This window comes from Crocuta crocuta, unplaced genomic scaffold (genome assembly GCF_008692635.1).
Source record: "Crocuta crocuta isolate KB4526 unplaced genomic scaffold, BGI_CrCroc_1.0 scaffold396, whole genome shotgun sequence".
NCBI classification, from domain to species: Eukaryota; Metazoa; Chordata; class Mammalia; order Carnivora; family Hyaenidae; genus Crocuta; species Crocuta crocuta.
This window is the reverse complement of record NW_027533259.1, coordinates 831,864-857,563: the sequence shown is the minus strand read 5'-3', so window position 1 is coordinate 857,563 and position 25,700 is coordinate 831,864. Positions and strand designations below refer to the sequence as shown.

General features: G+C 41.5%; 1 protein-coding gene and 1 long non-coding RNA gene across 2 annotated transcripts in view; one reads left to right on the top strand and one right to left on the bottom strand.

The window, feature by feature from the left end:
- Positions 1-2,515: 2,515 nt before the first annotated feature.
- Positions 2,516-4,647, bottom strand: LOC144217391 (uncharacterized). Its single transcript, XR_013330898.1, has 3 exons — positions 4,502-4,647; positions 4,137-4,322; positions 2,516-2,857 (listed from the first exon to the last, which is right to left on the bottom strand). It is a non-coding gene; the product is annotated as an uncharacterized LOC144217391 (long non-coding RNA).
- A 72-nt stretch (positions 4,648-4,719) lies between these two features.
- Positions 4,720-25,700, top strand: part of RINT1 (RAD50 interactor 1) — a 32,129-nt gene continuing 11,148 nt past the window's right edge. The window contains exons 1-11 of the mRNA XM_077746929.1: positions 4,720-4,886; positions 5,337-5,382; positions 10,169-10,353; positions 14,821-15,062; positions 17,890-18,063; positions 18,164-18,313; positions 18,896-19,052; positions 21,437-21,547; positions 21,631-21,856; positions 22,374-22,511; positions 24,460-24,659. Of these exons, the coding sequence (XP_077603055.1) occupies positions 4,845-4,886; positions 5,337-5,382; positions 10,169-10,353; positions 14,821-15,062; positions 17,890-18,063; positions 18,164-18,313; positions 18,896-19,052; positions 21,437-21,547; positions 21,631-21,856; positions 22,374-22,511; positions 24,460-24,659 (1,671 nt within the window). The 5' untranslated portion in view covers positions 4,720-4,844. The remainder of the gene's footprint in view (positions 4,887-5,336; positions 5,383-10,168; positions 10,354-14,820; positions 15,063-17,889; positions 18,064-18,163; positions 18,314-18,895; positions 19,053-21,436; positions 21,548-21,630; positions 21,857-22,373; positions 22,512-24,459; positions 24,660-25,700) is intronic.

Below are 25,700 nucleotides of genomic sequence, written 5' to 3'. Positions count from 1 at the left end.
GTGAAGCGAGGCCCCGCCCCTCTCCGCCGACTAGAGCCTCAGTGGCCCTCGTGCGGAGGAGGCTGGCTGGTTCCCTGCGGATATGCTAGCTGCAGGGTGGGGAGCTCACCGCGGCGGGAGCCGGGCCAGGGCCCGGGCAGACAGTGATTTCATCGTGCACCACAGTCCTCCAGACAGTCTTTAGGAGTTCTAAAGTGGCCGTGGCCTGACGAATGCTTGACGTATTTTAATAAAGGTTTCTTCCACATGGTTATGGCCATTTTGTGTTGCCCTCCACATGCAACTAGCTTAATAAAAAGAGTAACTAGAGAAATCTGTTGTTCTATGGGTTATTCCCTTGAGTGCCAGAGGATCCGAAAGAAGCATTTTCCTACTTCTTACATTTACCCCTCCTGCTTGACGGCTCCTCAGTAGGATAGGCTTAAGAAAAATTGATGATAGCAAGTTTGTGCTTCTGTGTGAAGAGAACTTACTCTTTCCATACTTTTCACGTTTCACGACCAAATTCTGGCCTCCAATAGCTTTTGCACATTTAATATTTTCCCACATTTCAATCCTCAGTGACACACCTATATGTTATTTCAAGTCCTTTAATTTCTATTAGACTTGGTTTTTTAAATTGTGGTTAAAATACGTGGCACATAAAATGTATCACTTTAATTATTTTTAAGTGTACAGTCAGTGCCTTTAAGTACATCCACAATGTTATGCAACCGTCACTGTCATCCATCTCCAGAAGGCTTTTCATCTGGCAAAGCTGAAACTCTACCCGGGAAATAAAGCCCCAGCCTCCCCTCTTCCCAGCTCTGGAAACCACCGTTCTACTTTTTTCCCTGTGAATTTCACAGTTGTAAGTAACTCCTACAAGTGGAATCATACAGCCATATGTGTGACTGCCTTATTTCCTTAATGTTCATCCGTTAAGGGTACAACACAGGTTGCAGCGTGTGGCAGAATTTCCTTCCTTTTTAAGACTGAATAATATTCCATTACATATATACACCACATTTTGTTCACCTATCATCACTCGAATTGCTTCCACCTTTGGGCTACTGTGAATAATGCTGCTATGAACATGGGTGCTCCAATATCTATTTGAGACCTTGCTTTCAATTTCTTGGGGTATACACCCAGAAGTGAAATTGTTATATTATATTAATTCTACTTTTAATTTTTTGGACAACCCCACATTGTTTCCACATTGTTTTTAAAATTTGGGTTTACATTATCCATACATAGTATGGATAATTCACTCAGACTGATAAGATTCTATACTGTCTTTCTCTGAGAATAGTCACCTCAGTTGAGTACATTTTTGTGTCCCTAATCTATGTATAATCACATGTCCTTGGGCTTTAATTAATTCATAGGTTAATGTCCCAATGACAGCAACTGCAAATATGTTTACCACAGCCACAGTAAAAATTCAATCCTAAACTTTAAATTTTTGTATACTTTAAAAATTATCTTCTCTGAGGCCCAACACCTCGTAAATGTATATGGAAGGACAGAACATTCACATTGCTTTGGCTGTTAGCTAGCTAGGTCCATGGTCAAAACTTATTGCATTTTAGCCTGAACTGCCTCAGACAAGGTCCAAGTGAAACATGCATTTTTAGTTTCCTGTTTTTCAAGATGACAGCCATTTATTGGCTTTTATCGTTAAAATAATACAGAAGTGTTCAAAGCCTGTCCCAAATTCCAACTCCCTCTAATAACTGTTTAACAATTTAATGTTCTCCTTGATTTTCAAATTACATCCTAACATGTATGTTATGTATAATATTCAGAATCCTGCTTTTAACCCATACCAGCACTATGGATTGCTAAGGGCCTAAAACACACAGTGTATCTCTTGTTTCACCCTTATTATTGCCTAGTAGTCTGTCCATCTGAGATTGCCTCTTTACACTCCCCAGATAGTAGTCAATGGTTTTCTGTGCTTCCTCAGTCATTGCAAACATTTCCATTCTTGAGCCTACTGCATTCAATCTTAATTTATTTTCATTTCTGTTTCCCTTACCAGACATGAATTCTTCAGAAGCAAAAATTTGGGTATAAGCAATCTTTTTTTCCCTTTAATGTTATTTTTTATTTTTTATCAGAGTTATGCATGTCTGTGATTTAGAGCCAAATAATTCCGTAGAAATATTGTAAATTGCAATGAAAAGAGCAGAGCCTACAGCCCCCTTGCCAATTTCCCCCTCCTTAAAGGCAGTAATTTCATCTCTTTTAACTGGTTATTTTGATATCTACTTTCATTTCTCTATATAAAATGTTTGCATTGCTGTTTCTCAATTTTTCACTTCTAGGCATTATCTGTTGACTTCACTTGGTGGAAAATGAGGATTTAAATCTTCTTTCTTACCCTATCCATTTCCCCACCCCCACCACACTTTTCATCCCTTTAGCTGCTCAATCTAATTATACTGTCCTTTTTTAATAGGTTTCTGTTTACTTCATTATGATTACGTAAACGTTACTTACATCTTGGGCAAAGTAGTATATACATACTATGATCACTTTTCTTCTGCTCAGCTTTCTGTTTTTCCTGCAGTTAATAATTATCTTATTTTGGTTTACAATCCATCACCAAGCCAAGCCCACACTTTTTAATGATTGTTTCAATCTCTGCTTCCCCAGGTTTAGATATACGAGGTGTTCTACTAGTTTCATCTGAAAAGGAGCTTTTCTGGGGCCTTCTGGACCTGCACCAATCCATGTCCAGTGAAGAACTGTCATCAGGGCCTCTCAAAAATCATTTTTTTCTTGCATTGTGTCTTGTTACTTACATCCTGTGTTTTCTTTTTTTCTGTTTAGTCCCTCATTTTAGTAGAGCACAACCTCCAGAAGCATCCTGAGAAAGGAAAAGTAAATGAAAAGGAAATTTTTTGAGATCTTTGAATGTTTGAATATACCTTTATTGTTTACCCACACTTGACTGATATTTTACTAACCAGGTGTAGAATACTAGTTTGAAATAAATCTCCTTTTGAAATTTGATAGAATTTCCTCCTATGAGGGCACTGGGGTAGCTCAGTTGGTTGAGTGTCAGACTTCGGCTCAGGTCATGATCTCACGGTTTGTGAGTTCGAGCCTGGAATCGGGCTGGCTGCTGTCAGCGCAGAGCCCGCTTTGGATCCTCTGTCCCCTCTCTCTCTGCCCCTCCCTCTCTCACACTCTCTCCAAAATGAATAAACGTTAAAAAAAAAAAATTGCTCCTATGTTTTCTAACTTTGTGACTATTGAGAAATTCAAAGTTATGTTCATTCTTGATTCTTTGTTAAGTGATCTGTTTTTCTCTCTAGAAGCTTAGGATTGTCTGTCCCCCGTGTCCTAAAATTTCACAACGATGATTTGGAGTGAGCTATGTTTTATCCATTGTGCTGGGCACTCAGTGGGCCCTTTTAACCCGGAAACTCGTGACTTTTAGATTGGAGACATTGTCTTGAATTTTTTGGTGATGATCACTCCTTCCCTAAGGAGTGATTAGTTTTTTCTTTTGGAACTCTTATTTTTCAGATTTTGGATCCTCTGCAGTGGTCCTCTAATTTCTTCTTTTTTTCTTTCTTATTTTCATTTCTTAGTCCTTTTGCTTCCCCCCCCTTAGATATTTCCCAACATTTATCTTCCAACTCTTTAATTGAACTTTCCATTTCTGCAATCGTATTTTTTTTTGTCTCTGGGTACTCTTTTCATTTATTTTAATGTTTATTTCCTTTGAGAGAGAGAGAATGAGAGCAAGCAAGCAGGGGAGGGGCAGACAGAGAGAGAATCCCAATCAGGCTAGGCACTGTCAGCACAGAGAGCTGAGCCCCAGGCGGGGCTCAAACTCATGAATGGTGAGCTTCTGACCTGAGCAGAGATCAAAAGTCCAACACAACTGGCTGAGCCACCCAGGTGTCCATCTGAATACTTTTTTAAAAATAGTATCCTGTTATTGTTTTGTGGTTGCAGTGGTACCTCATATCTCAAGATATTGTATATAGAATATATATATTTTAAGTTTTCTTCTCACTAAATGGTTTCTGTTTTCTCTAAGGGTTGCTTCCTCCCTCCCTCCCTCCTTTATTTAGTCTTTTTGGTACCACCACCCATGTTTGTTTTTGAAGTCAAATCCTGAGTCCTCTACCTACCTCTTGCTTCCAGGTCACTCATGTTCCTCCTTCTTGTCAAATGCCACGTTTTTTGGGTCTCCGGCGTGTAAAGTGCTTATTTGATGCTGAGTCCTCTTCCTCCATTCAGCTCCCAGTCATTCACAACCAGATCTGCACCCTCCAGGCAGGAAAGCGGAGGGTCATCTCTAGTTGAGTCTGAGCAGCCTTAAAAGAAACATCCCAAAATAAGAACATTGGAAATTCCCCCAACTAAACAGGCCGACCAAATTACATTGAAGCTAGCCGCCAAAAAGCTCCCTCACACTCTGAGAACATCTGGGGTCTCATCTAAAGTATGAATTTAACTGGTTCACAAGGAATTTACGGTGCGGAGGGCAGGGTACCTTCAGGCTGCAAGACTAAGGACCCCAGCGAGGTGGAGGCGTGGCCGAGGTTGAGAAGGACCGCCCCTCTTTCTTCCGAGAGCCTGGGGGGACTGAGGCCGGCTTCCTGAACGGCCGTGCCGGCCCCCTGCCAGCAGAGGGAGCCACCGTGCCTGGCTGGCGGCTGCGCTGGCACGGCCTCTCTGGGAGGAGAGGAAGAAACCAGAGAGACGGCGAGGGGAAGTAGAGGTGGCACCGAGCCCCACGGTCTAGCAGGCAGAGGTGGTGGCTGGCCTCTGGCCGCAGCGGAACCCTACAAGCCACGCTGGCTGCTCATGGAGCCGAGGACTTGCGAGGAGACGGGATGCTCCTGGCCGCCGAGATCGGCAAGGCTCCGGCAACCCCGGTGAGGCGGCCCTGGTGGCCCGGGGAGGGGACGCTGGTGGCCCAGGGAAGTGGCACAGATCTCCCAAGGGAGACTGCGTTGGTGAGGTGATCCCTGGCGGCCTGGGGACGTGGTTTCCGTGGCCCGGGGAGACAGCCTTTGCAATCTGGAGAAATGGCACGGACCTCCCAGAGGAGGTGGTCCCAGGGCGGTGGCTCTGGCGACCCGGGTGAGATGACACAGATATGTGTCTCTAGGGACGTAGAGACATGCCCTGGTGGCTGGGCAGGGTAGCTCCAGCGGTCCTGGGGAGGTGGCGGTTGTGGTCCCCAGGGCCACCTGCGTCAGATAGTCCTGACCCCTCAGGAAGGTCCCACGGGAGGAGTCTGGGACCTCGCACCCTCTGGGAATCCTGTAGGAGTTCCGTCCATCACTCCAGTCTTAATGTGTTTGTTACACCTGTTCTTCTAGGGCTGCTCTGAAAGTGATAAGGAAAGGAAGGACGTCGAGGAGAAAAGTAAGCAGACTTGAAACACCTTATCATTCTCTACCCAGCCATCTCTCCTAAACTCAGCCCTCCAGGGTCTGCGGCAGAGAAGAGTCTTAGCCTGTGATCTTTAAGATGAATTTCTCTCTTTTTTTTTTTTGGTACAATATCCTTGCATAGTGTTAAGTACTGGTTATCATTATACACCTATCTTTCTTTCTAAAATTGTAAAATATGGGATGATTTGAAGATAAGCACTTCCTGACCCCGACTTAGTGCAGGGACTGGTGTGGTTTCACTGAAGTGCTGCCCCTCACACCGATTAAGAATAATAGGGGCCTGCCTGTTATTTTAATGAAGCATTAACTTATCAAGCATCAGGAATTTGTAGGGGCTAATGATCTAGGAGAGATGACCACCACCTTAATTGGAGTCAAAATGATAACTGTTTAATTGTACTTTACCTTCAGTGAATTTGCCTTGAAAAGTTGATCTGGGAAGAAAAATACAAGGAATAACTTGTTTCCTGGGTCTTGGTCTGGACAAGGAAGAGGGAAAAGGTCAGCACCTCCATTTCCTACCGAGGACAGGAGCACATGTCAGAGAAGTGGACATTTGTCATTTTACTCTAATGAGTTAAACATGGCAGGCTTTTAGAAATCAAGGAATCTTCGGTGGCTTTGAAGTGAAATTTATTGGGGGAGGAAGGGGCCTGTAACAGCTATTCCATCACAGGGTTTTGGTTCTTCTGACCAGGAATGAGTAGTGTCAGGGAGGAAGGGTGCCCACATTACCATAATGCCTTTAGGAGTTAGGCTTGCCCTTACCATGCCTATGGATACAGTCTGCCTCAGAAGGAAAGCTCTAAGTAGTCCATAGCACTTGACAGTCATAGCTTAGCTCCTTTTTTTAAAAGATTGGAGAGTTCCCTATATCTTTTAGTTAACCCCTTCCCTTTTCCACCTTTGCCCATTCAGATGCCTGAGAAGTTGATGCCTACTTCATTTAAGAATGACAGACACAGACTATAGAATTTGACCTTGTCCCTCCTTTGGTAGCTTTGTCAACTTCTTTGCAATTAGGGGTGCTTATTACAAGAAACAGAAAAGGAGAATCATAAAAACCTCCCAAATCACTAGTGTGTCACCTTAAAGAATGTCATTTGACCAAGAATGTGCTTGCTGCATTTAGATGGTAATGTCAAAAGAATAGAATTTAAAAGTAGGTGCAAAAATCTATTTTTTTTTTAAATGTTTATGTATTTATTTTGAGAGAGAGGTGGGAGAGAGAGTATCCCAACCCAAGCAGCTTCTGCATGATAGCTGACATGGGGCTCGGTCCCATGAACCAGGGGATCAGGACCTGAGGTGAAATCAGGAGTCTGATGCTCAACTGGCTGAGCCACCCAGGTGCCCTGAAAAAAAATTCTTTTAATGAAAAAAAAAAAGTAAATAAAAGTAAGTGAAGATAGGATTTGCTCCCTAAGCTATGGGAAAACATTCCTTCCACATAGCCCCGCCTCTGGGTGTCTGCGGATGCAGCGGACAATGTACTTGTTTTATTCAAGGTAACTAGAAAAAGAGGACCCTGTGACTCTTGTCCCCACGGTAGATTTCTGCATTAACGAAGTTTGTTGCAGACCAGCCTATTCTGCTGATACTTGAAGGAGAAAAAAAAAAAAAGAAAGAAACTTGGGCTGAGGGTCAGGAAACATGGATTTTAATTCCATTTATAACCTTTAGGTGTCAGCTGGGCAAATGTTATAATTCATAGTTGGGAAGTCAAGGCATAGATTTATAGTTTTGCCCCTACTTACTAGTGGGCTGCTGCTTCTCGTGGCATATGAACGCGCTTTTCATGCTCATAAGTTGAATAGAACAAAGGAAAATTTGGTTTGGGGGGCTGGGGGCGGAACATACCCAATACTAAATACGTTGGCATGTATTCTATTAATCTTTATTTAAATAACTGAGATCAGGCCCCTGGGTGGCTCAGTCGGTTGAGGATCTAACTTCAACTCAGGTCATGATCTCACTGTGAGTTCAAGCCCGGGTCGGGCTCTGCGCTGACAGCTCAGAGCCTGGAGCTTGATTCGGATTCTGCATCTCCCTCTCTCTCGGCCCCTCCCCCACTCACACTTTGTCTCTCTGTCTCAAAAATAAAACTTTAAGAAAATAACTGAGCAAAATCTGACAGTTACATTTTGCATTTAGGCATCTCTGTCTTTTTTCATATTTTCATTTTATCAGAAGTAACAGTTGTTTTGTAATGAGGCTGTTGTATGACCTCTTTCTCTCATTGCTGCTTTCTTAAAAATTTCATTTTTGGTAAAGAGCCAACTTCTACAAGGGCAGCCCCAGGAAGAACAGAGGTGAAGTTCAACCATTATTGCTCCCCAGGAGGCTCTGTATTGTTCCCTCAGCTTTATCTCTGATGCACATACTTTTTTTTTAAGCAATTGCTGTAGTCTTGTAACTAAACATATGATAGGACAATCAAGCTTTTCGTTTGTGTATAAACTGGTGGTGAATGGTTTGTTTTGAGAGGACAACATCCTTTAGTTCAACCTGAGACAGAGAAATGCACTGCATGTTCAGGTTTATTCTAAGGTTCGTTTTCCAGAAAGTCTGCTTTTTCTCTGGGGCCTTATTTTACAGCACTTAACCTTCATCTGGAAGTCAATAGCTGTTCCTCTTACACTTTTACATTATCTTTTTTTTTTTTAATCTGTAGGTGCCACTCAAATCTTAGGGAGATTAAGCCCTGTCTGTGGAATAATTCACTCTGTGGACTGATTGGAGTTGAGTGTGTTGGATAGCAGGGAGCCTAGTGAGCGCACAGGGACACGCACGCAGCTACCGCTGTGCTGAATTCCTAACCTTGTGGGAGGAGACCATGAGTTACCAAGGGGGATAGCCTGCACATGGAAACAGATACTTCATAGGAAACCGTGTAGCTCAGCACACAGGGGTGGTGTGGAAAGAGACGTGGCAGCAATTGTGAATCATGTCACTCCTACCTTCTTTGTCAGGAAGCGGCTGCTGCCTTCAGCTTTCTCTGGGGTTTAGGGCACGTCCACCCTGGCACAGATAGAGCTGGAGATACTCTGGAAGAGAGGAGCAGTGCTGTCAGTCCAGAAATTTAGGACAGTGGAAGATGATTTAATTGCCTTTGAAGTGAATCAGGGGTTTACCAGAAATTTGTTTCTTTAAATAAGAATGGAAAATTTCATATTTATGTACTTGAATCTTGCCTCTTTCCACAAAGAATGAGAGGCAACTTACGTTGCTTAATTCTGTCTTAAACATGGGTAGTGGAAGAAGGTATAGATGCTTGCAGAGTGAAAAACTGATGTGGAAACGATAGGCAGTGCTAGGTTTGCACGCGCAGAGTAAGGCACGGGCTCTTTGGGAAACACGCCCGCATCCTAAATGGGAGGAGAGCAAAGCTAGGCAGGAGCTCCTGCTGCCCTGGGACCGTGTTTGCGTCACAGCCCATGTTGCCTCTGCTCCCGCTCTTCCCTGGCAGTGGCTCAGGGCCCCAAATCACCTGTGTTTGTCACATCTAATGAGTATACCATGGATTGGTGCAAGTCTAGTTTATGTCCCACAGAAGGAATCTCGCTCCACACTGTGGAATTCAGTGGCCGCATCAGTCATTTTGAGTTTTTCTTAGTAATTTGTGTTTTCTCTCAAGCTTCCGTTTATTCTTTTTCTGACACAGAAATGTTTGTACAATGGCATTTGAGGCTTTTAAAATAACTTTTTTACTCGAGGTGTCGTGTGGCTCAGTCGGTTAGGTGTCTGACACTTGATTTCAGCTCGGGTCATGATTCACGGTTTGTGAAATTGAGCCCCATGTCAGGCTCTGCACTGACAGTGTGAGCATGCTTGGGATTCTCTCTCCCTCTCTCTCTGCCCCTCCTGTGTGCATACTCTCTCTTGCTGTCTCTCAAAATAAATAAATAAACATTTTTAAAAACACAGCTTTTTTACTCTTACGTAAGGAAGAGGTTTTACTCATTGGTCACCTTTTCAGTTTTTTTCCATAGATTCAAAATCTTTCAAAACGATTTTTTCTTTTTTTAGAAAGCATTTTATTATGTTTTAATTAAAAAATTTTTAAGAATTCCCCTTTAAAAAATTTTTTTAAATTTGTATTTATTATAGAGAGACAGAGTGTGAGCAGGGAGGAGCAGAGAGAGAGGGAGACACATAATCAAAAGCAGGATCCAGGCTCTTAGCTGTCAGCACAGAGCCCAATGTGGGGCTTGAACCCACAAACCGTGAGAACATAACCTGAGCCAAAGTCGGACACTTAACCAACTGAGCCACCCAGGCGCCTCAAGAATTCCCTTTTTCATGATCTCGCGGTTCGTGGGTTCGAGCCCTGCGTCGGGCTCTGTGCTGACTGCCAGCTCAGAGCCTGGAGCCTATTTCAGAGGCTGTGTCTCCCTCTCTGACCCTCCCTGCTCACGCTCTCTCTCTCTCTCTCTCTCTCCTAGAAATAAATAAACGCGTTAAAAAAAATAAAAAAAAAAAGAATTCCCTTTTTTAAAGTGTTTATTTATTTTTGAGAGAAAGAGAGAGAGCATGCAAGCAGAGAGAGGGGGACAGAGGATCCAAAGCAGGCTCTGTGCGGACAGCAGAGAACCTGATGTCGGTTCAAACTCACAAACTGTGAGATCATGACCTGAGTTGAATTTGGATGCTTAACTGACTGACCCACCCAGGTGCCCCCCTTTGTATACCTTTTGTATTTCCTTTAATCCTGTCATGCTTGGTAATGTTAAATAATTGTTATTCTTTCATTTTAGATGACATAAATATTGCAGCTCTTGTTGGAAATGAACAAGTCAATGAAGATACAGATAATGGTGATCTCACTTCCTACGTGTCTGCATTTATAGAAAAAGAAGTTGGAAATGACCTTAAATCTTTAAAGAAACTTGATAAACTCATAGAACAGATGACAGAAAATAAAATGCAGTTAGAAGAACAGGCAAGTATTAAAACTCATTGAAATAATATCAGAAGTGTTCAATAATATAACATAGACATTACCATTATTATATATCACTGTGATTATAGGGAATTTTGAAGATAGAGACTGTGACAAATAGTCTAGTTGTTTAAAACTGTTTCATAGCTTTTAAGGCCCTACAATGTGCTAGGTACTTTACAGATTATATAAAAGTCAAAGTTGCTGCTGATAGGATTTAGGTCTTAAAGACAAAGACATAATGACAGCTAACATTAAAAAAATATTTTTTAATGTTTATTTTTAAGAGAGAGACAAAGTGTGAGTAGGGAGAGGTAGGGAGAGAGAGAGGGAGACACATAACCTGAAGCAGGCTCCAGGCTCTGAGCTGCAGCCCAACTCATGGCTTGAACTCACGATCATGACCTGAGCTGAAGTTGCTGCTTAACTCACTGAGCCACCCAGGCGCCCCAACACTTAACATTTTAAGTAGCTTTTCATACCATGACTTTTAAAGGGTTCAACAAGGAAGTAATTTCATGGTATACAAAAATGTCATAACACCATCATTCCATACTTTTTACATGTGCACTCATAAGGAGAAAACCTGAAAATAATTATAACACGATAATGGTTATTTCTGAGTAGTTGGTTAACAGGTGATTCATTTTCGTCACATCTTTCTGTATTTTCAGGCTTTTTTTTTTTTACAATGAATATATTCCTTAAAATAGTTTTTAAAAAACCCAATGAATGTAATCTTAAAAAACTAAGTGGTTCCATGTACTTACAACAGTGTTTGTCAAGGATAAAAGATTCACATTATGTAACTGCACCATTGGGTTAAGTGAACAGTTTATGGGTATGTTGGTGTGTGAGCCCTGGGTTGATGGCTATGTTCCCCCATCCCTACCCCTCAGCCCTCCCCCCTTCCTGTATTTCCACCCTGTCTACCCTATTCTCCCAAGCATGGCCCAGCCCCACCCCTCCACGCCTGCAGGCAAGCTGCAGTGGGCTCTCTCTGAGGAGTCACAGGCCGAGGGAGCGGCTGGATGCCAGCCCTGCTGTGTGGTCTCCAGGGCTCCTTCCTGGGAAGGTCGGCTCCTCTAACGCTCCCCTCACTTGTTCTTACAAATCCTCCCGGGGATACCTACCCCACCTGGCCATTCCGTCTTCCCAAAAAGAAAAAATTAAGGCTGCTTAGCATGAATCTATTGAACAGTCTATCCCACATTCCACAGACTTATTTGCAACCATTTCTACTTCTTAATTCAGCCAAAGATCAGTCTCAGATCGTCCTTCTGCCTCAGATCCTACCTGCGCCCAAGTGATCTCGCTTCATGCTTTCATAGTTTCCTCCTCTGCTCCTCAGCCAGTTCTGTCCCCTGGGCCTCGGGACACCCCCCCCCTCCATCTTTTTCTTAAAACCCAAACAAACAGGAACAAACACAACACTCTGCCCTCATCTTTTAGCAGGTGCTAGTCCCGTCCTTGTATTGTTAGGCTTCCTCAACAGTCCTCTTTCTTCGTGTCTGTCTCCACTTCCCAACCAGGCTGGTTTCCCCAGTGACACGGGGAGCTTGTGCCCAAGCCCCTAACCGGACTTAAGTTCAGTGTGTCCGACACTGGACTGTTCTGTGTCTTCACATGCTTCCCTTTCTCGGAAAGCAGTGCCACTACCTGCCTGTCACTCAGACCTAAATCCTAGGAACCTTCCCAGATTCCCCGTCAGCCTGCCTCCTCTACCCCATCTCCAGGACATCGGACCTTTGCCCCGTTCATGTCTGCCGCCACCAGTTCACCCAGTTTAGGGCTGCAGCCTCTCGCACATTTGATGGTGGTTTGCCCATCTTCTGCTTCCTTCTCATCCCCACAGTAACCGTCGCTCATTTTTATGCTTTGCAGAAATGATATTGTGTAAATAAGCAATATATATGATACAGTTAAAGTCTTCTCTGTATATGTAAGCATGTGTATACTTTAAATATGCATAGCTTAACTCTTTATAATTAATGTAATATATGACTTGCTTATCAATGTATATAGCTCTTTTTGAATGGTTTTATGGTATTCAACTATGGCTGTACACAGTTTATTTAACCAGGCCCTTACTGTTGGACATTTTCACTGTTTCCAGTTTTTATTATTACAGATAATATGAGAATAAACATAATTGTTTATCACATTACTTTTTTTTTTTTTTCCAGATTTTTTTGTTTTTAAGTAATCTCTGCACCCAACCCGGGGCTCGAACTTAAAACCCCTACATCACTAGTCTCATGCTCCCCCCACTAAGCCAGCCAGCTGCCCCTATCACATGGCTTTCTAAATCGTAAATCTAACTGAATGATTCCCTTATCAAAAATTCTTAATGGGGTCACCTGGGTGGCTCAGTCCGTTAAGCGTCTGACTTCGGCTCAGGTCATGATCTCGCGGTTCATGGGTTCGAGCCCCGCGTCGGTCTCTGTCCTGACAGCTAGCTCAGAGCCTGGAGCCTGTTTCAGATTCTATGTCTCCCTCTCTCTCTGACCCTCTCCTGCTCACACTGTCTCTCTCTCTCTTTCTTTCTCTGAATAAAAAAATATTAAAAATTCTTAATGGCTTCCCATTGCCTGTTGGAAAAAGCCCACATCCTACTAAGGCACAAGATGCTTCTCTGAGCTCACCTCTCCCTACCAATCTAGGCTCGTCTCTTCTTTTTTTTTTTTAATGTTATTTAAATTTATTTTTGAGAGACAGGGAAACAGAGGATGAGTGGGGGAGGGGCAGAGAGAGAGGGAGACACAGAATCCGAAGCAGGATCCAGGCTCTTAGCTGTCAGCACAGATATGGGGCTCAAACCCCTGAGCTTCAAGATATGACCTGAGCTGAAGCTGGACTGAGCCACCCAGGTGCCCCTAGGGTCTTCTCTTCTTTCNCGAACCCACGAACCGCGAGATCATGACCTAAGCGAAAGTCGGACGCTTAGCCGACTAAGCCACCCAGGCGCCCCAGCATATCTTTGCTGTTCTTTCAGTGTGACTGAGCCAGCCAGTTCCTTTTGCCCTGAATACCCTTTCCTTCCAAAGTTCCCCAGGAAATTCCCACCCGCCCTGCAAAGGTCTTTGCAGGAGTCACGCAGGCACAGTTGCCTTGCATCTCAACACCTTATTATCCAAAGTGTGGGAGCTTGTTAGAAATGCAGAAGGTCAGGCCCTACTTGGGCCCTAGGAACTCACATTTGGATTACTCCAGCTCTTTAGGCGATGCCTGTGTGCATTCAGGTGGGAAGCACTACCTTCAAACACCATTTTACCTAGCATCTCTCTTTTATTGCATCAATCCCATAATGTAGTAGTTATTTGCTTACATTTCTCTCCCATACGAACTGAGCTTAAGGGCAGGTACCATGTCTTATTTACCTATTCCTTGCACAGAGCCTTGTACAAAGTGTCTAATCAATCTTTTTTTTTTTAATTTTTATTTATTTCTAGGAGAGAGAGAGAGAGAGACAGCGTGAGCAGGGGAGGGTCAGAGAGAGAGGGAGTCACAGACTCTGAAACAGGCTCCAGGCTCTGAGCTGGCAGTCAGCACAGAGCCCGACGCGGGGCTCGAACCCACGAACCACGAGATCATGACCTAAGCGAAAGTCGGACGTTTAACCGACTAAGCCACCCAGGCGCCCCGTGTCTAATCAATCTTGATTAAAATGAAGTTCCTTTAGAATAGTCTTTATGTTGTATTGATACCTAATTTTGTATATGTTTTTCCATGTGCTAGAAGAAGAATTAGTAAATACCACACCTAAAGTCATTACCTGGATGTTATCTTCCCAAGTCAGTTGTTCTCTCCCTGGGCACCAGTCAGAATCACCTGGGTAACTTTTGCAAAACACAGATAACTCAGACTTTTAGAATCAAAACATCATTTGTTTTTGAAGGGAAATGTCTGGTAGGTAAAGCATAAAAATATTCTCTGGCTGGCCCCTCTGAAAGTGCTGAGCTTCATGAAAGATGCAGAGGTGCTTACCGGGGTGATCTGCCCCCCCCCCGCCACGTCTCCACATACGCATGTTGCGTTTAGGTTTGGATGGTACAGGAGGCAGAAATCGCATCTTTNACTAATTTGACAACAAACTATTTGTAAAAAAAAATAAAAAATAAAACCCTAGTCTTAAATCCCCCACCCAAAAAAAGAAAGAAATCGCATCTTTCTTTTGAAGCTTATAATTGACAATTTTCAATACTATTAGAACAAACGTGTTTTGAAGGTGATAATCTAATTAACAAGGCGCCTGGGTGGCTAAGTTGGTAAAGTGTCTGACTTCTCAGGTCATGATCTTGCAGTTCTGTGCTGACAGCTCAGAACCCACTTTCCAACCTTATCTTCTGTCTCCCTCTCTCTCTGCCCCTCCGCCACGGTGCTTTTTCTCTCTCTCTCTCAGAAATAAACATTTAAAAAAGGTTGTGAAAATTTTGTCTGATTGCTGCTGTTTTTTGTTACAATCAGGTACTTACAATTTCATCAGAAATCCCTAAAAGAATTCAGAGTGCCTTAAAAAATGCAGAAGAATCAAAACAATTCCTTAATCAGTTTCTGGAGCAAGAAACTCATCTCTTCAGTTCCATTAACAGCCATTTGCTGACCGCACAGCCCTGGATGGAAGACCTGGGGGCCATGATTAACCAAATTGAAGAGATTGAGCGCCATCTTGCTTACCTTAAATGGATTTCACAAATTGAAGAACTAAGGTAAAAAGGGCCTCTTTGTTCTCATAATTATTATTTTCCTTTGAGGCTCTGTCTTAGCAAGTGCATGCATGCCATTAAATAATTGAGTTAATTAAAGATTATAATAATGTAATTTTACCATTTGTTATGAAAATAGCATTATGATAATGATTCTTTTCCTTTTTTGTGAGTGAACATAAACTTTTCAGGGAGCTTAATTTGCATTTGAAAAAGTAATCTAAGTAAAAAGTTTTAAGTCCTACAGTTGTATTGTGAGCACAGGATAAAACTATTATTTATGATACCAAATTAATAAAACAACTCTTCAACATGGTAATATTCTTTACTTTTACTTTTTAGACAGGATCATTTAATAAAATGGATTGCTTTCTCTAAAATTTGAATTTCTTTCAGTGGGAATCCTCTAATAAGAGATACACAATATTCTTAAATAAGCAACAGAGTTTTGCTACCTGTGGGTAGAGGGGAAAAAGTACACGCTTCTTTCTCAGTTGAATGGGAATCACTAGTGTTAACTGTGAGTGTCTGGTATTGGCTTTCCAACAAGCTAAATGAACATTTCTGCCTAGATGGGCAAAATTAGTTGGTTTCTGATATAGTCCCCCAGCCCCTCCAAACTACCCGGTTCCATCCTGCTTTGCTTTAACTACTCTTGCTCAAAGCTGTCAGTACCCATTCATGTTGTCTGGAAGAGTTGAAGAAGAAAAGTCATCCAAGAGTCTTAATGTCCCCTTGTAAGTGTATCATAGTATATGTTATGTCTTCCAAAGAGTAATGCAGTATCATTTTGTTCTGTATGTTTCCCGGGATTTTACAGAATTTTACCTATCAGGATAGGGTGACATCTTTGTTTTGCATATATGAGTTTTACATTTACAGAAAAATTGATACACCTAAGATTGTAGTGTTACCAGTGATTCCAGAAATCTACTGAAGCTTTTTAGACTATCTCCTTGTTTAGATAAATTATTTGTGGTGAACAGATTTTAAATCTTGCTTCTTTTTACTTCATTCTTCCTTGTGCCTCTGGAAGAAAATACCAATAAGGAGCAATGTTAATAACCTTATTAAGTAGAATAGGTTGTTTAAAAGACTCACTCTTGTAGTAGCTAAAGAAATAGATTAATTGACACAGGACTACAGTTATGGATAGCCTTTTTCTGATGTTGGGATTGTTTAAGAGAGATTTGGTCTGGGCATCATATTAGAAATAGGAATCAAGTTCATAATCAAATAGAGTACAGCTGTTTCTCTCTTTAGTAACATGCTCTTTAACAACGTGATAAATCTCTATTTCTGTCTTCCTTTGGGTTTTTGAGATTCTCCTCATCTAATTTCTAACGTTAACCTGCTTTTTATTCTGTAGCACTTTCTCTTTTTAAAAATGTAATTTTCCCCCTAGAACTAGCATCTTTTATTAACTGTTTCTTGAATACCACGGTGTCTCAATGTCATTACCCACGAACAGAGTCAGCTGAGCATCTGAATCTTGATTTCAGCTCAGGTCATGATCTCATAGTTCATGGGTTCCAATCCCTAGTTGGGCTCTGGGCTGACAGCCTGGAGCCTGCTTGGGATTCTCTCTCTCCCTCTCTCTCTCTGCCCTTCCCCCTCCTCCATGCATGTGCATGCTCTCAAAATAAATAAATTAAAAAAAAAAAAGCCCATTAAAAAAAACCTACTGATGCTTTAAATGCAGAAATGATGAATTTCTTGACACCCAGTGGAGGAAAAAAAGAGTGCTTTTGATTCTGGTAGTAGTTATAAAAGACAAAACTGGTTGGAAATCTTAATAAAAATGATTAGAGAAAGAGAAGAAAGAAAAATGAGAGATGGGAGTAAGGGGTAGCCACAAGGGCTGACCGGAATAGAATAATACAAACACATGAACCCTGAAGTGGTGACAGTGGAAAACACAAGCAGGCCTCAGAGGAGGAGAGGGAAAAATGCACCCTGCTTGGCAGGGTGGGGATACACGTTCCTGTCCTTAAGGAGGACGCCGTGCACGCCCCAGGAACACACACCAAATGGGGGACCCGAGGCCCAGCACACGGCCATCTTGAGTGGGTGGCCCCGCACCTGGGTAGAGTGCCCAGAGGATGCCTCCAGGTGCAGCTCGCACCTCAGGTTTCCTGCGGGGGGCGACTCCTGGTACTGACGGTTACGTTTTGTTCTTTATTCTTAGATGGTCTGAGCTATGGGATATTTTATTTTTATCAAGCAAAACATCTCATTTTCATTATTCTTTATTTTAATTTTTTATCCAAGTATAGCTGACACACAGCATCTCCTTTTTTTTTTTTATTAAAATTTTTATTTCTGAGAGAGAGAGAGAGAGACAGCATGAGCAGGGGAGGGTCAGAGAGAGAGGGAGACACAGAATCTGAAGCAGGCTCCAGGCTCTGTGCTGACAGAGCCCGATGCGGGGCTTGAACCCACGAACTATGAGATCATGACCTGAGTGGAAGTTGGAGGCTTAACCGACTGAGCCACCCAGGCGCCCTGAGCATCTCCTTTTTAAATAAAATGTTTTGCCCCATGAAGCCAGATAAACAAAAATGGTAGCTCATGGGATACATTTGTCCTGAAGACATCTTTTATTTGGCTTGTTTCAAAGAATCTAATTAATTGATTTTACACGAAAATCTTGATTCCTGGCTTTCCTAGAAAAATGCTAAGCTTTGGCCACATTAGAAAAAAGCCACTTCTGGCTGCTTCCTTCTTCCTCACGTGGAACCTTATACACCACAGGAGGGAGATGTCGTTTTCTGCACTTGGAATGAATTGAAGAGACTGTCTTTGAAGTGTGCTTTGCCTCATTTTGCAGCGATAACATTCAGCAATACCTGATGACCAATAATGTCCCAGAGGCGGCCTCTACTCTTGTTTCTATGGCAGAACTTGACATCAAGCTCCAGGAATCATCTTGTACTCATCTCCTTGCTTTCACAAGAGCTACTGTTAAATTCTGGCATAAGATTCTCAAGGACAAGCTTACAAGGTACGGAATTCACCCCTATTTCATGGTAGCTGCTTTCAGACAGATACTCGGTGACCACTGTATTTTACTGAAATAACATGTGTTACTTTTTCTGTTGCAGTGACTTTGAGGAAGTTTTAGCCCAGTTGCATTGGCCATTCATCACACCCCCCCAGGCTCAAACTGCTGGCTTGAGTCGCCCAGCCAGCACCCCTGAAATATACAGTAACCTGGAGACACTGTTCTGTCAGCTTCTGAAACTGCAAACCTCGTATCTTTGTTGGACATAAAACTTACTAAAATTGCTTTTTTTTCTTTTCTAGAGTGGATTTGTGGCTAGAGAGTAAAACTTTTTGAAAGTGACCAAGAAGCTAAACAGTAGTACTGGGTTTGGACTTGATCTGTGTATACCCGCAGAGTGGTGGATTGTTCCCTTCAGAGTGAATTGCATATTGGGGGGAGCAGGGTCAGTCTGAAATATATGACTGACTCAAGTTTTTATCACACGTAGGTCTCCTGGGATGACAGAGAAAATGGGCAGTTGGGAGGAAAGCTTAGTAATCTAGTGTTAATAAAGGAATTCCTTGAATGTGTTTCCTTCCTACTACTGTTTTTTTATTTTAGGAAGGACAGATTGCTTCTAATAACATTTTTCGTGCACTTTTTACTGAAATCATATGCAATGTAAAATTATCTGTTTCATAATTAATTTTACTTAGTATCTTATATGTTTGTTAGAAAGATATATCGTGTATATATGTATATACATATGTGTGTATATGTGTACGTATACATACATATAGATATATATACGTTTGTATACTTTTCTTTTTCCTTGACTTGACTATGTCAGAGATAAATTACTCACTGAGCCAAAACAACTTCCAGAAAAGTACTCTCTTCCTGCATCCCCGTCTGTCATCCTGCCCATCCAGATTATGCTGACTCCTCTTCAGAAGAGGTTCAGATATCACTTCCGAGGGAATCGACAGACTAATGTCATAAGCAAGGTGTGCTTTGCCAGCTCTTGTCCTTGGTTGTTATTAATAGCAGTGGTTAAGTGTCTCAGTACTTTTTCTGGTTTCAGTTAAAATCCGATCCTATTCACATTTCTGTTTTTCGTCTGAACAGCTAAATTCCTGTTTTGTCCTTGCCCTAAATAGATCTATATCAGCACTTGTGTTGACATGTCATGGGACACCTCTCACTCATGAGCACGTCATCCGACCAGTGTCTCAAGTTGCCCCTTGGGTGTGCTGTGGCATTTGTTGGGGCACTTTTGACAACTGGCTCCACGTGTTTCACTGTGTGAATTGCTCCTTCAGGCTTATAAATATGCGAAAGTCCAAAGATAGTCAAATATTCTCTCTTGAACAGAATACTGATGCCTGATGCCAACATGATCTGTGGCTGAGGTGCCTGGGTAGCTCGGTCAGTTGGGCATCTGACACTTGGTTGGGGCTCAGATCATCATCTCACGGTTCGAGCCCCACATCCAGGCTCTGCGCTAACGGTGTGGAGCCTGCTTGGGATTCTGTGTCTCCTTCTCTCTCTCTGCCCCTTCCCTGCTTGCACTCTCTTTGTTTCTCAACAATGGATAAACATTTAAAGATAAATGAAAAGCTTTAAAAATATTTTAAACATTAAGTGATTTGTGGCTGTACAAGAAAGTAAGGCATGATGGGGATGGCTTTGAGGAAATTCTCACTGTGTCGCCAGCATTTTAGTTGAGGGATTATAGCCATGTATGTTGGAGATACTCTTTTTTTGTTTGTTGTTTTGTTTTGTTTTGTTTTCAGAGAGAGGTGAGTGGGGAGGGACAGAGGGAGGGAGAGAGAGAGAATCTTAAGTGGCTCCATGCTCAGTGTGGAGTCCAATGCCAGGCTCGATCCCAGGACTCTGAATGACCTGAGCCAAAATCAAGAGTAGGGCACTCAACCCACTGAGCCACCCAGCTGCCCCTATATTGGAGATATTCTTGAGATTTTTCTTAAATTTTACCTGAAAAACAATCAGGCACTTGTTTTTAATGAAATTTTGTTGAATTTATTGAGAATTAGAACTCTATTGCCAGGGGGTGGAGACTACCTTGTTTATCCTTGAGTTTTGCTACATTTAATGCAGTGCAAATAGCAAAGTGGTCATTTCAGTGTTTTGAATTAAATGTTACTGCACCAGGCTTACCCCAGTCATTGTATGTGGCTTTTATAAATGAGTTTATAGGCTTTATAGAATTTTAAAGGGGTCAAGGGATAGGCAGTTATGTTTGCACAGGAGGAAGTAGAGTGGCAATTGGATTTCTGGGTCTTAAATTCAGTTCATTTTGTTGTATCTTATGGGTCTCCCCTTTTTTTGGATGGGGTGTTGGTGAAAAAAAAGAATAGAACCAATTAGTAAGTAGTGAGACAAGGCAATAAACCTACAACTGTAGAGAGGCAGTAACAATTTGAGGTTAGGAAATTGTGAGTTACATTGATTTCTTTCTTTTCTTATTATTTTTTAAATTATTTTTTTAATGTTTATTTTTGAGAGAGAGAGAGAGAGAGAGAGTGTGTGTGTGTGTGTGTGTGTGAGCAGGGGAAGGGCAGAGAGAAAAGGAGACAGAATCCCAAGCAGGCTCGAGGCTCCAAGCTGTCAGCACAGAGCCCAACATGGGGCTCAAACTCATGAGCCCCAAGATCATGGCCTGAGCTGAAGTTAGATGCTTAGCTGACTGAGCCACCCAGGTGCCCCATGTTGATTCCTTTCTACAGTTCATTTCCACTCTGTCATCAGGCGTGAACTATGTAGCCCCTGAGATTAGAGATGCCCCTTACTCGTTTTTGTATTTCTAGCATCTAGCACATAACAGGGATTTACCACTCAGTAAATATTTTTGAATGCTTGTCCAACAAAACTTGGAAGGTTTGTAGAATCATCTCTAGGGACAATTTAAAAAGCTGCCTATTTACATTTACTTTTCTATGATTTTACCTGTTTCAAGGCATTTTTTTCTTACTTTACCTTTTGAAGAAGCAAACCAGAAGAAAATCAGGTTTAAAAGTTATTTTGGAATGTAGTTTACAAAAGAACCCCAGAAAAACAAAGAAAACAATTTAAAGGGCATCAGTTCTTTGTAATGTTCATCGTTTTATGTATTTCCAAAGTACTATGTTTTAAATATATGTCGTATTGAAATTTATAAATTTACTTACTTATGCCACTTTTGGGAATTTGTTGGGAGTACACTGGGAAACATCTGACTAAAGTTCAGAGCAGAAATTATGTTCTTATAAAGGAATCTTCAACTAATTTGGGGAAGTGCTGTGTGTATACAATAAAATAGAACCATTTAATTGTAACTTTCTGGTCAGAATGACTTCAGAATTCAGACAACTTTAACTTCCTTCCTTAGCCTGAATGGTACTTGGCTCAGGTACTTATGTGGATTGGGAATCACACTCAGTTTCTGGATGAGAAGATTCAGCCAATATTAGACAAAGTGGGCCCCTCGGTCAATGCACGGGTAAGAAACTCTGTCCTTAACTTGTCCCAGCTTTAGACATCATCTGTCACTTCCCTTACCTCCTGCTTATGTTTTTCTTGCAGCTTGAATTTTCCCGGGGCCTCGTGATGCTTGTTCTTGAGAAGTTAGCTGCAGACATCCCATGTCTGCTATACGACGACAATCTCTTCTGTCATCTGGTGGATGAGGTACTCTTGTTCGAAAGGGAGCTGCACAGTGTTTACGGCTATCCCAGCACCTTTGCCAACTGTATGCATATTCTGTCAGAGGACACCTGTTTTCAGAGGTGGTTGACCGTGGAGAGAAAATGTAAGTGCTCCATAGCCATTGAGTGGAGAGCATATTATCTCCTTTTGTGTATATTAACTTTTGGTTTTTCTCCACCACCTCTAGGTAAAAACTAGAGTCATCTGGATTTTTCCTGGTCAGGGTTTACCAAGTTGCCTTGTTTTCTTCCCATCAGACTTCAGTTTTTCTTGCACTTGCACCATCCACCTTTCTAGAGTGGAAGAGTCAGGCCAGCACAGTATACAGCTAACTGTTTTATAGCTTGTACCATAGCACTTCTGTTCTTTGTAGAATCTGTTGGATGTAGCTTGTCTAATCGGTGTAACTATTTTGAAGATTTTGGGTAGGGGTGGAGGGGAGAAGTAGGGTGTCTTGTTCAGCCCTAACACATGGCATGTTAAATATAGTGCTACCGGTAGGAGGTTGTGGAATTTTTTTTTTTTGGTAACAGAAAAACCATCATTCCCAAAAACTTGTGCTGAAAATTAAGAATGATTGTAAGTACTTAATTGACGTATTCCCTTTTTCTGCATGTCAGTTGCTCTTCAAAAAATGGACTCAATGCTTTCATCAGAAGCTGCTTGGATATCCCAATATAAGGATATCACTGATGTGGATGAGATGAAAGTTCCAGACTGTGCAGAAACTTTTATGACACTACTCTTGGTGATAACTGGTACGTATAAGTCTTTCAAGATACACCTGTGTTTGAGGTAAGCATTTTTTTCTTTTGAGAGAGAGAGAATGAGTGGGGGAGGGGCAGAGAGAGATGGGCACAGAGGACCCAAAGTGTGGTGCTTGAACTCATGAACTGTGAGATCATGACCTGAGCTGAAAAACTCATGCTTTTTAAGACGCTTTTTATTTGGGAAAATTTTAAACATACACAAAAGTGTTATATTACAATGAAGCCTCAGGTATCTATTATGGAAGTTTAAAATAATGATCACTTCTATTATATTTTTTTCTCCTAGAGTACTTTAAAGAACATTTCACACATCTTATCATTTCATCTGTAAATTCTTAAGTGTATAAGTCTTCTAACCTATCATAGTTTCTCCTTCCTTTAAAAAAGAAGTCATTTTTTTGTTGAAGAAATGGGGTGATTTTTTTTAAAGTTTTATTTTTATTTATTTTTGGGGGGGAGGGGCAGAGAGAGAGAATCCCAAGCAGAGCCTGACAACAGGGCTCAATCTTATGAGCCATCATCTCAGGACCTGAGCTGAAATCAAGAGTCAGATGGACACTTAACCAACTGAGCCCTAAAAGGGGGTGCCCTTTTCAGGTGCCCTAAAAGGGGGTGATTTTTGTATATACGTAATGAGGTTTTGGGGTGATGGTGGGGTTTGGAGTTGATGGCCAAGAAAGAATTCTTGAAGATGTCTTTGGTACAAAAAGGTGATTTTATTAAAGCAGGGGGACAGGGCCCATCTCCGAACCCCACCATTACCCCAAAACCTTATCATACTGATCTGTGACTTACAGTGGGTCTATATCCTGATGAAGGCACCCTAAGTTAAATATTTTCAGTCAAAAATGCATTTCATACACCTAACCTACTAAATACCACAGCTAACCTAGGTGCTCATGACACTCATATTAGACGACAGTTTGGCAAAATCATCTGAACACAAAGCCTACTTTATTTAAAAAGTTTTTTTTCTTTAATGTTNGGGAGACACAGAATCTGAAGCAGGCTCCAAGCTCCAAGCTGTCAGCAAAGCTGGACAATGGGCTCAAACCCACAGACTGTGAGATCAACTAAGCTGAAGTTGGATGTTTAACTGACTGAGCCACCCAGGTGCCCTTACAAAGCCTACGTTATTATAAAGTGTTGAATATCCCATGTAAGTTACTGAATCCTGTACTGACATGGAAAACAGAATGTTTGTGTGAGGACAGAATGGCTATAAGTCCATCGGTTGTTGACCCTCATGACCCCATGGCTCATAGAGTAGTGGTGCCCTCCCGCTGCCCAGGATTATGAGAGGGTTGTAAGCCATATTACCAGCCTAAGAAAAGATCTAAGTAAAATATTCAAAGTAATTTCTATAAATGTGTATAGCTTTTGTACTATCGTAAACTTGAAAAATCTTAAGTTGAACCATAATAAATCAGGGATCATCTATAATTTCCTCATGCCTTTAAAAAAAACTGAACTGTGGGGTACCTGGGCGGCTCATTCAGATAAGGGTCCAACTTTGGCTCAGGTCATGATCTCGTGGTCTGTGAGTTTGAGCCCCGCGTTGGGCTCTGTGCTGACAGCTCAGAGCCTGGAGCCTACTTCAGATTCTGTGTCTCCCTCTCTGCCCCTCCCCCACTCGAGCTGTCTCTCTTTCTCTCTGTCTCTCTCAAAAATAAATAGACTTTTAAAAATTGAGCTGTAATTTATATACAGTGAAAAATATAAATCTAAAGTATATAGTTCAGTGAGTTTTGACAAGTACATATACTTGTGAAACCTGCACCCATGTAAAGTTTAGAAATAGATCTGTACTTGAGGATGGTAGACTGATTTTTTTTTTTTTTTGACAAAGGTACCAAAGCATGTCAATAGGGAAAACCTATAACTGTGTCATGGGCAGAACCAAAACCTTCACACATCTTGTTAACTTTCTCCACAGATAGATATAAAAATCTTCCCGCAGCTTCCAGAAAGCTACAGTTCCTGGAGTTACAGAAGGACTTAGTAGATGATTTCAGGATACGGTTAACTCAGGTGATGAAAGAAGAGACTAGAGCTTCCCTTGGCTTTCGATACTGTGCGATTCTCAATGCTGTGAACTATATCTCAACAGTACTAGCAGACTGGGCTGACAATGTTGTAAGTTAATGCACTTTTATTTATTTATCTTAATATATATATTTTAAGTTTATTTACTATCTTTTTAAATGAATCTCTACCGCAACGTGAGACTTGAACTCACGACCCAGAGATCAAGAGTCGCATGCTTTTCTGACTGAGCCAGCCAGGTGCCCCATTAATGTGCTTTTATATTAAATCATAGGTCAACTTTTAACAGTCTTAGTTCAACAGTTTTTTGTTAGTAGTTTTAAGTTTTACCTTCTGAAATGTTGAATTTACAGCAAGCAAAAATTACACGTTAGTAGAATAACAATTAAGCCACACTTAGGGGGTATGATTAAATTACATGTTTTTCTCAGTTTGCAAATGGTTACATAATCCCAGTAGTTTATGGAAAAGAAAGCTAACCTCTCATGAAATAGTTGTCTATAAAATGAACCTTTTTCCTCTTTATTTAGATGTTATACTTGGGAAATATTCATGTATGTAGGTGCCATCTCAGAAAGCTGAGCTTGAGTAATGGTGTCAACATCAATAAAATCCAGGACTTTAAGGAAGATAAAATAACATTTGCAGGGCACCTGGCTGGCTCAGTCGGTAGAGCCTGCGACTGTTGATCTCAGGGTCATGTGTTCAAGCCCCACATTGGGGTGGATTACATAAAAAAGTAAAATAAAAATAACATTTGATACCTTTTGAGTGCCTTCAAAACATATGAGTAAATAGAATAATAAAATGAACTTCCATGTTCCTGTCACCCAACTTCTTATGCCAGTTTTGTTTCATTTAAGCCTCTTCTCCACCTCCCACACTTGGTTATTTTGAAGATCTTAAGATATATTTCATGATAAATATTTCAAAATGTATCTCTGAAGAAGTCCTTAGAAAAACAAACAAACCCTTAACCACAATACCATTAACACACCATCCAAGAAAATTAATTTCTTATAGTGGGAGGTGTCTTAAATAAATCTAAAAATCAAAACCTTGGGTCTGGTTAGCAAGTACTGTAAGGCCTTTTCCCTCCAAGAATTTTATGGATCCTTCCTTTCTCCACAC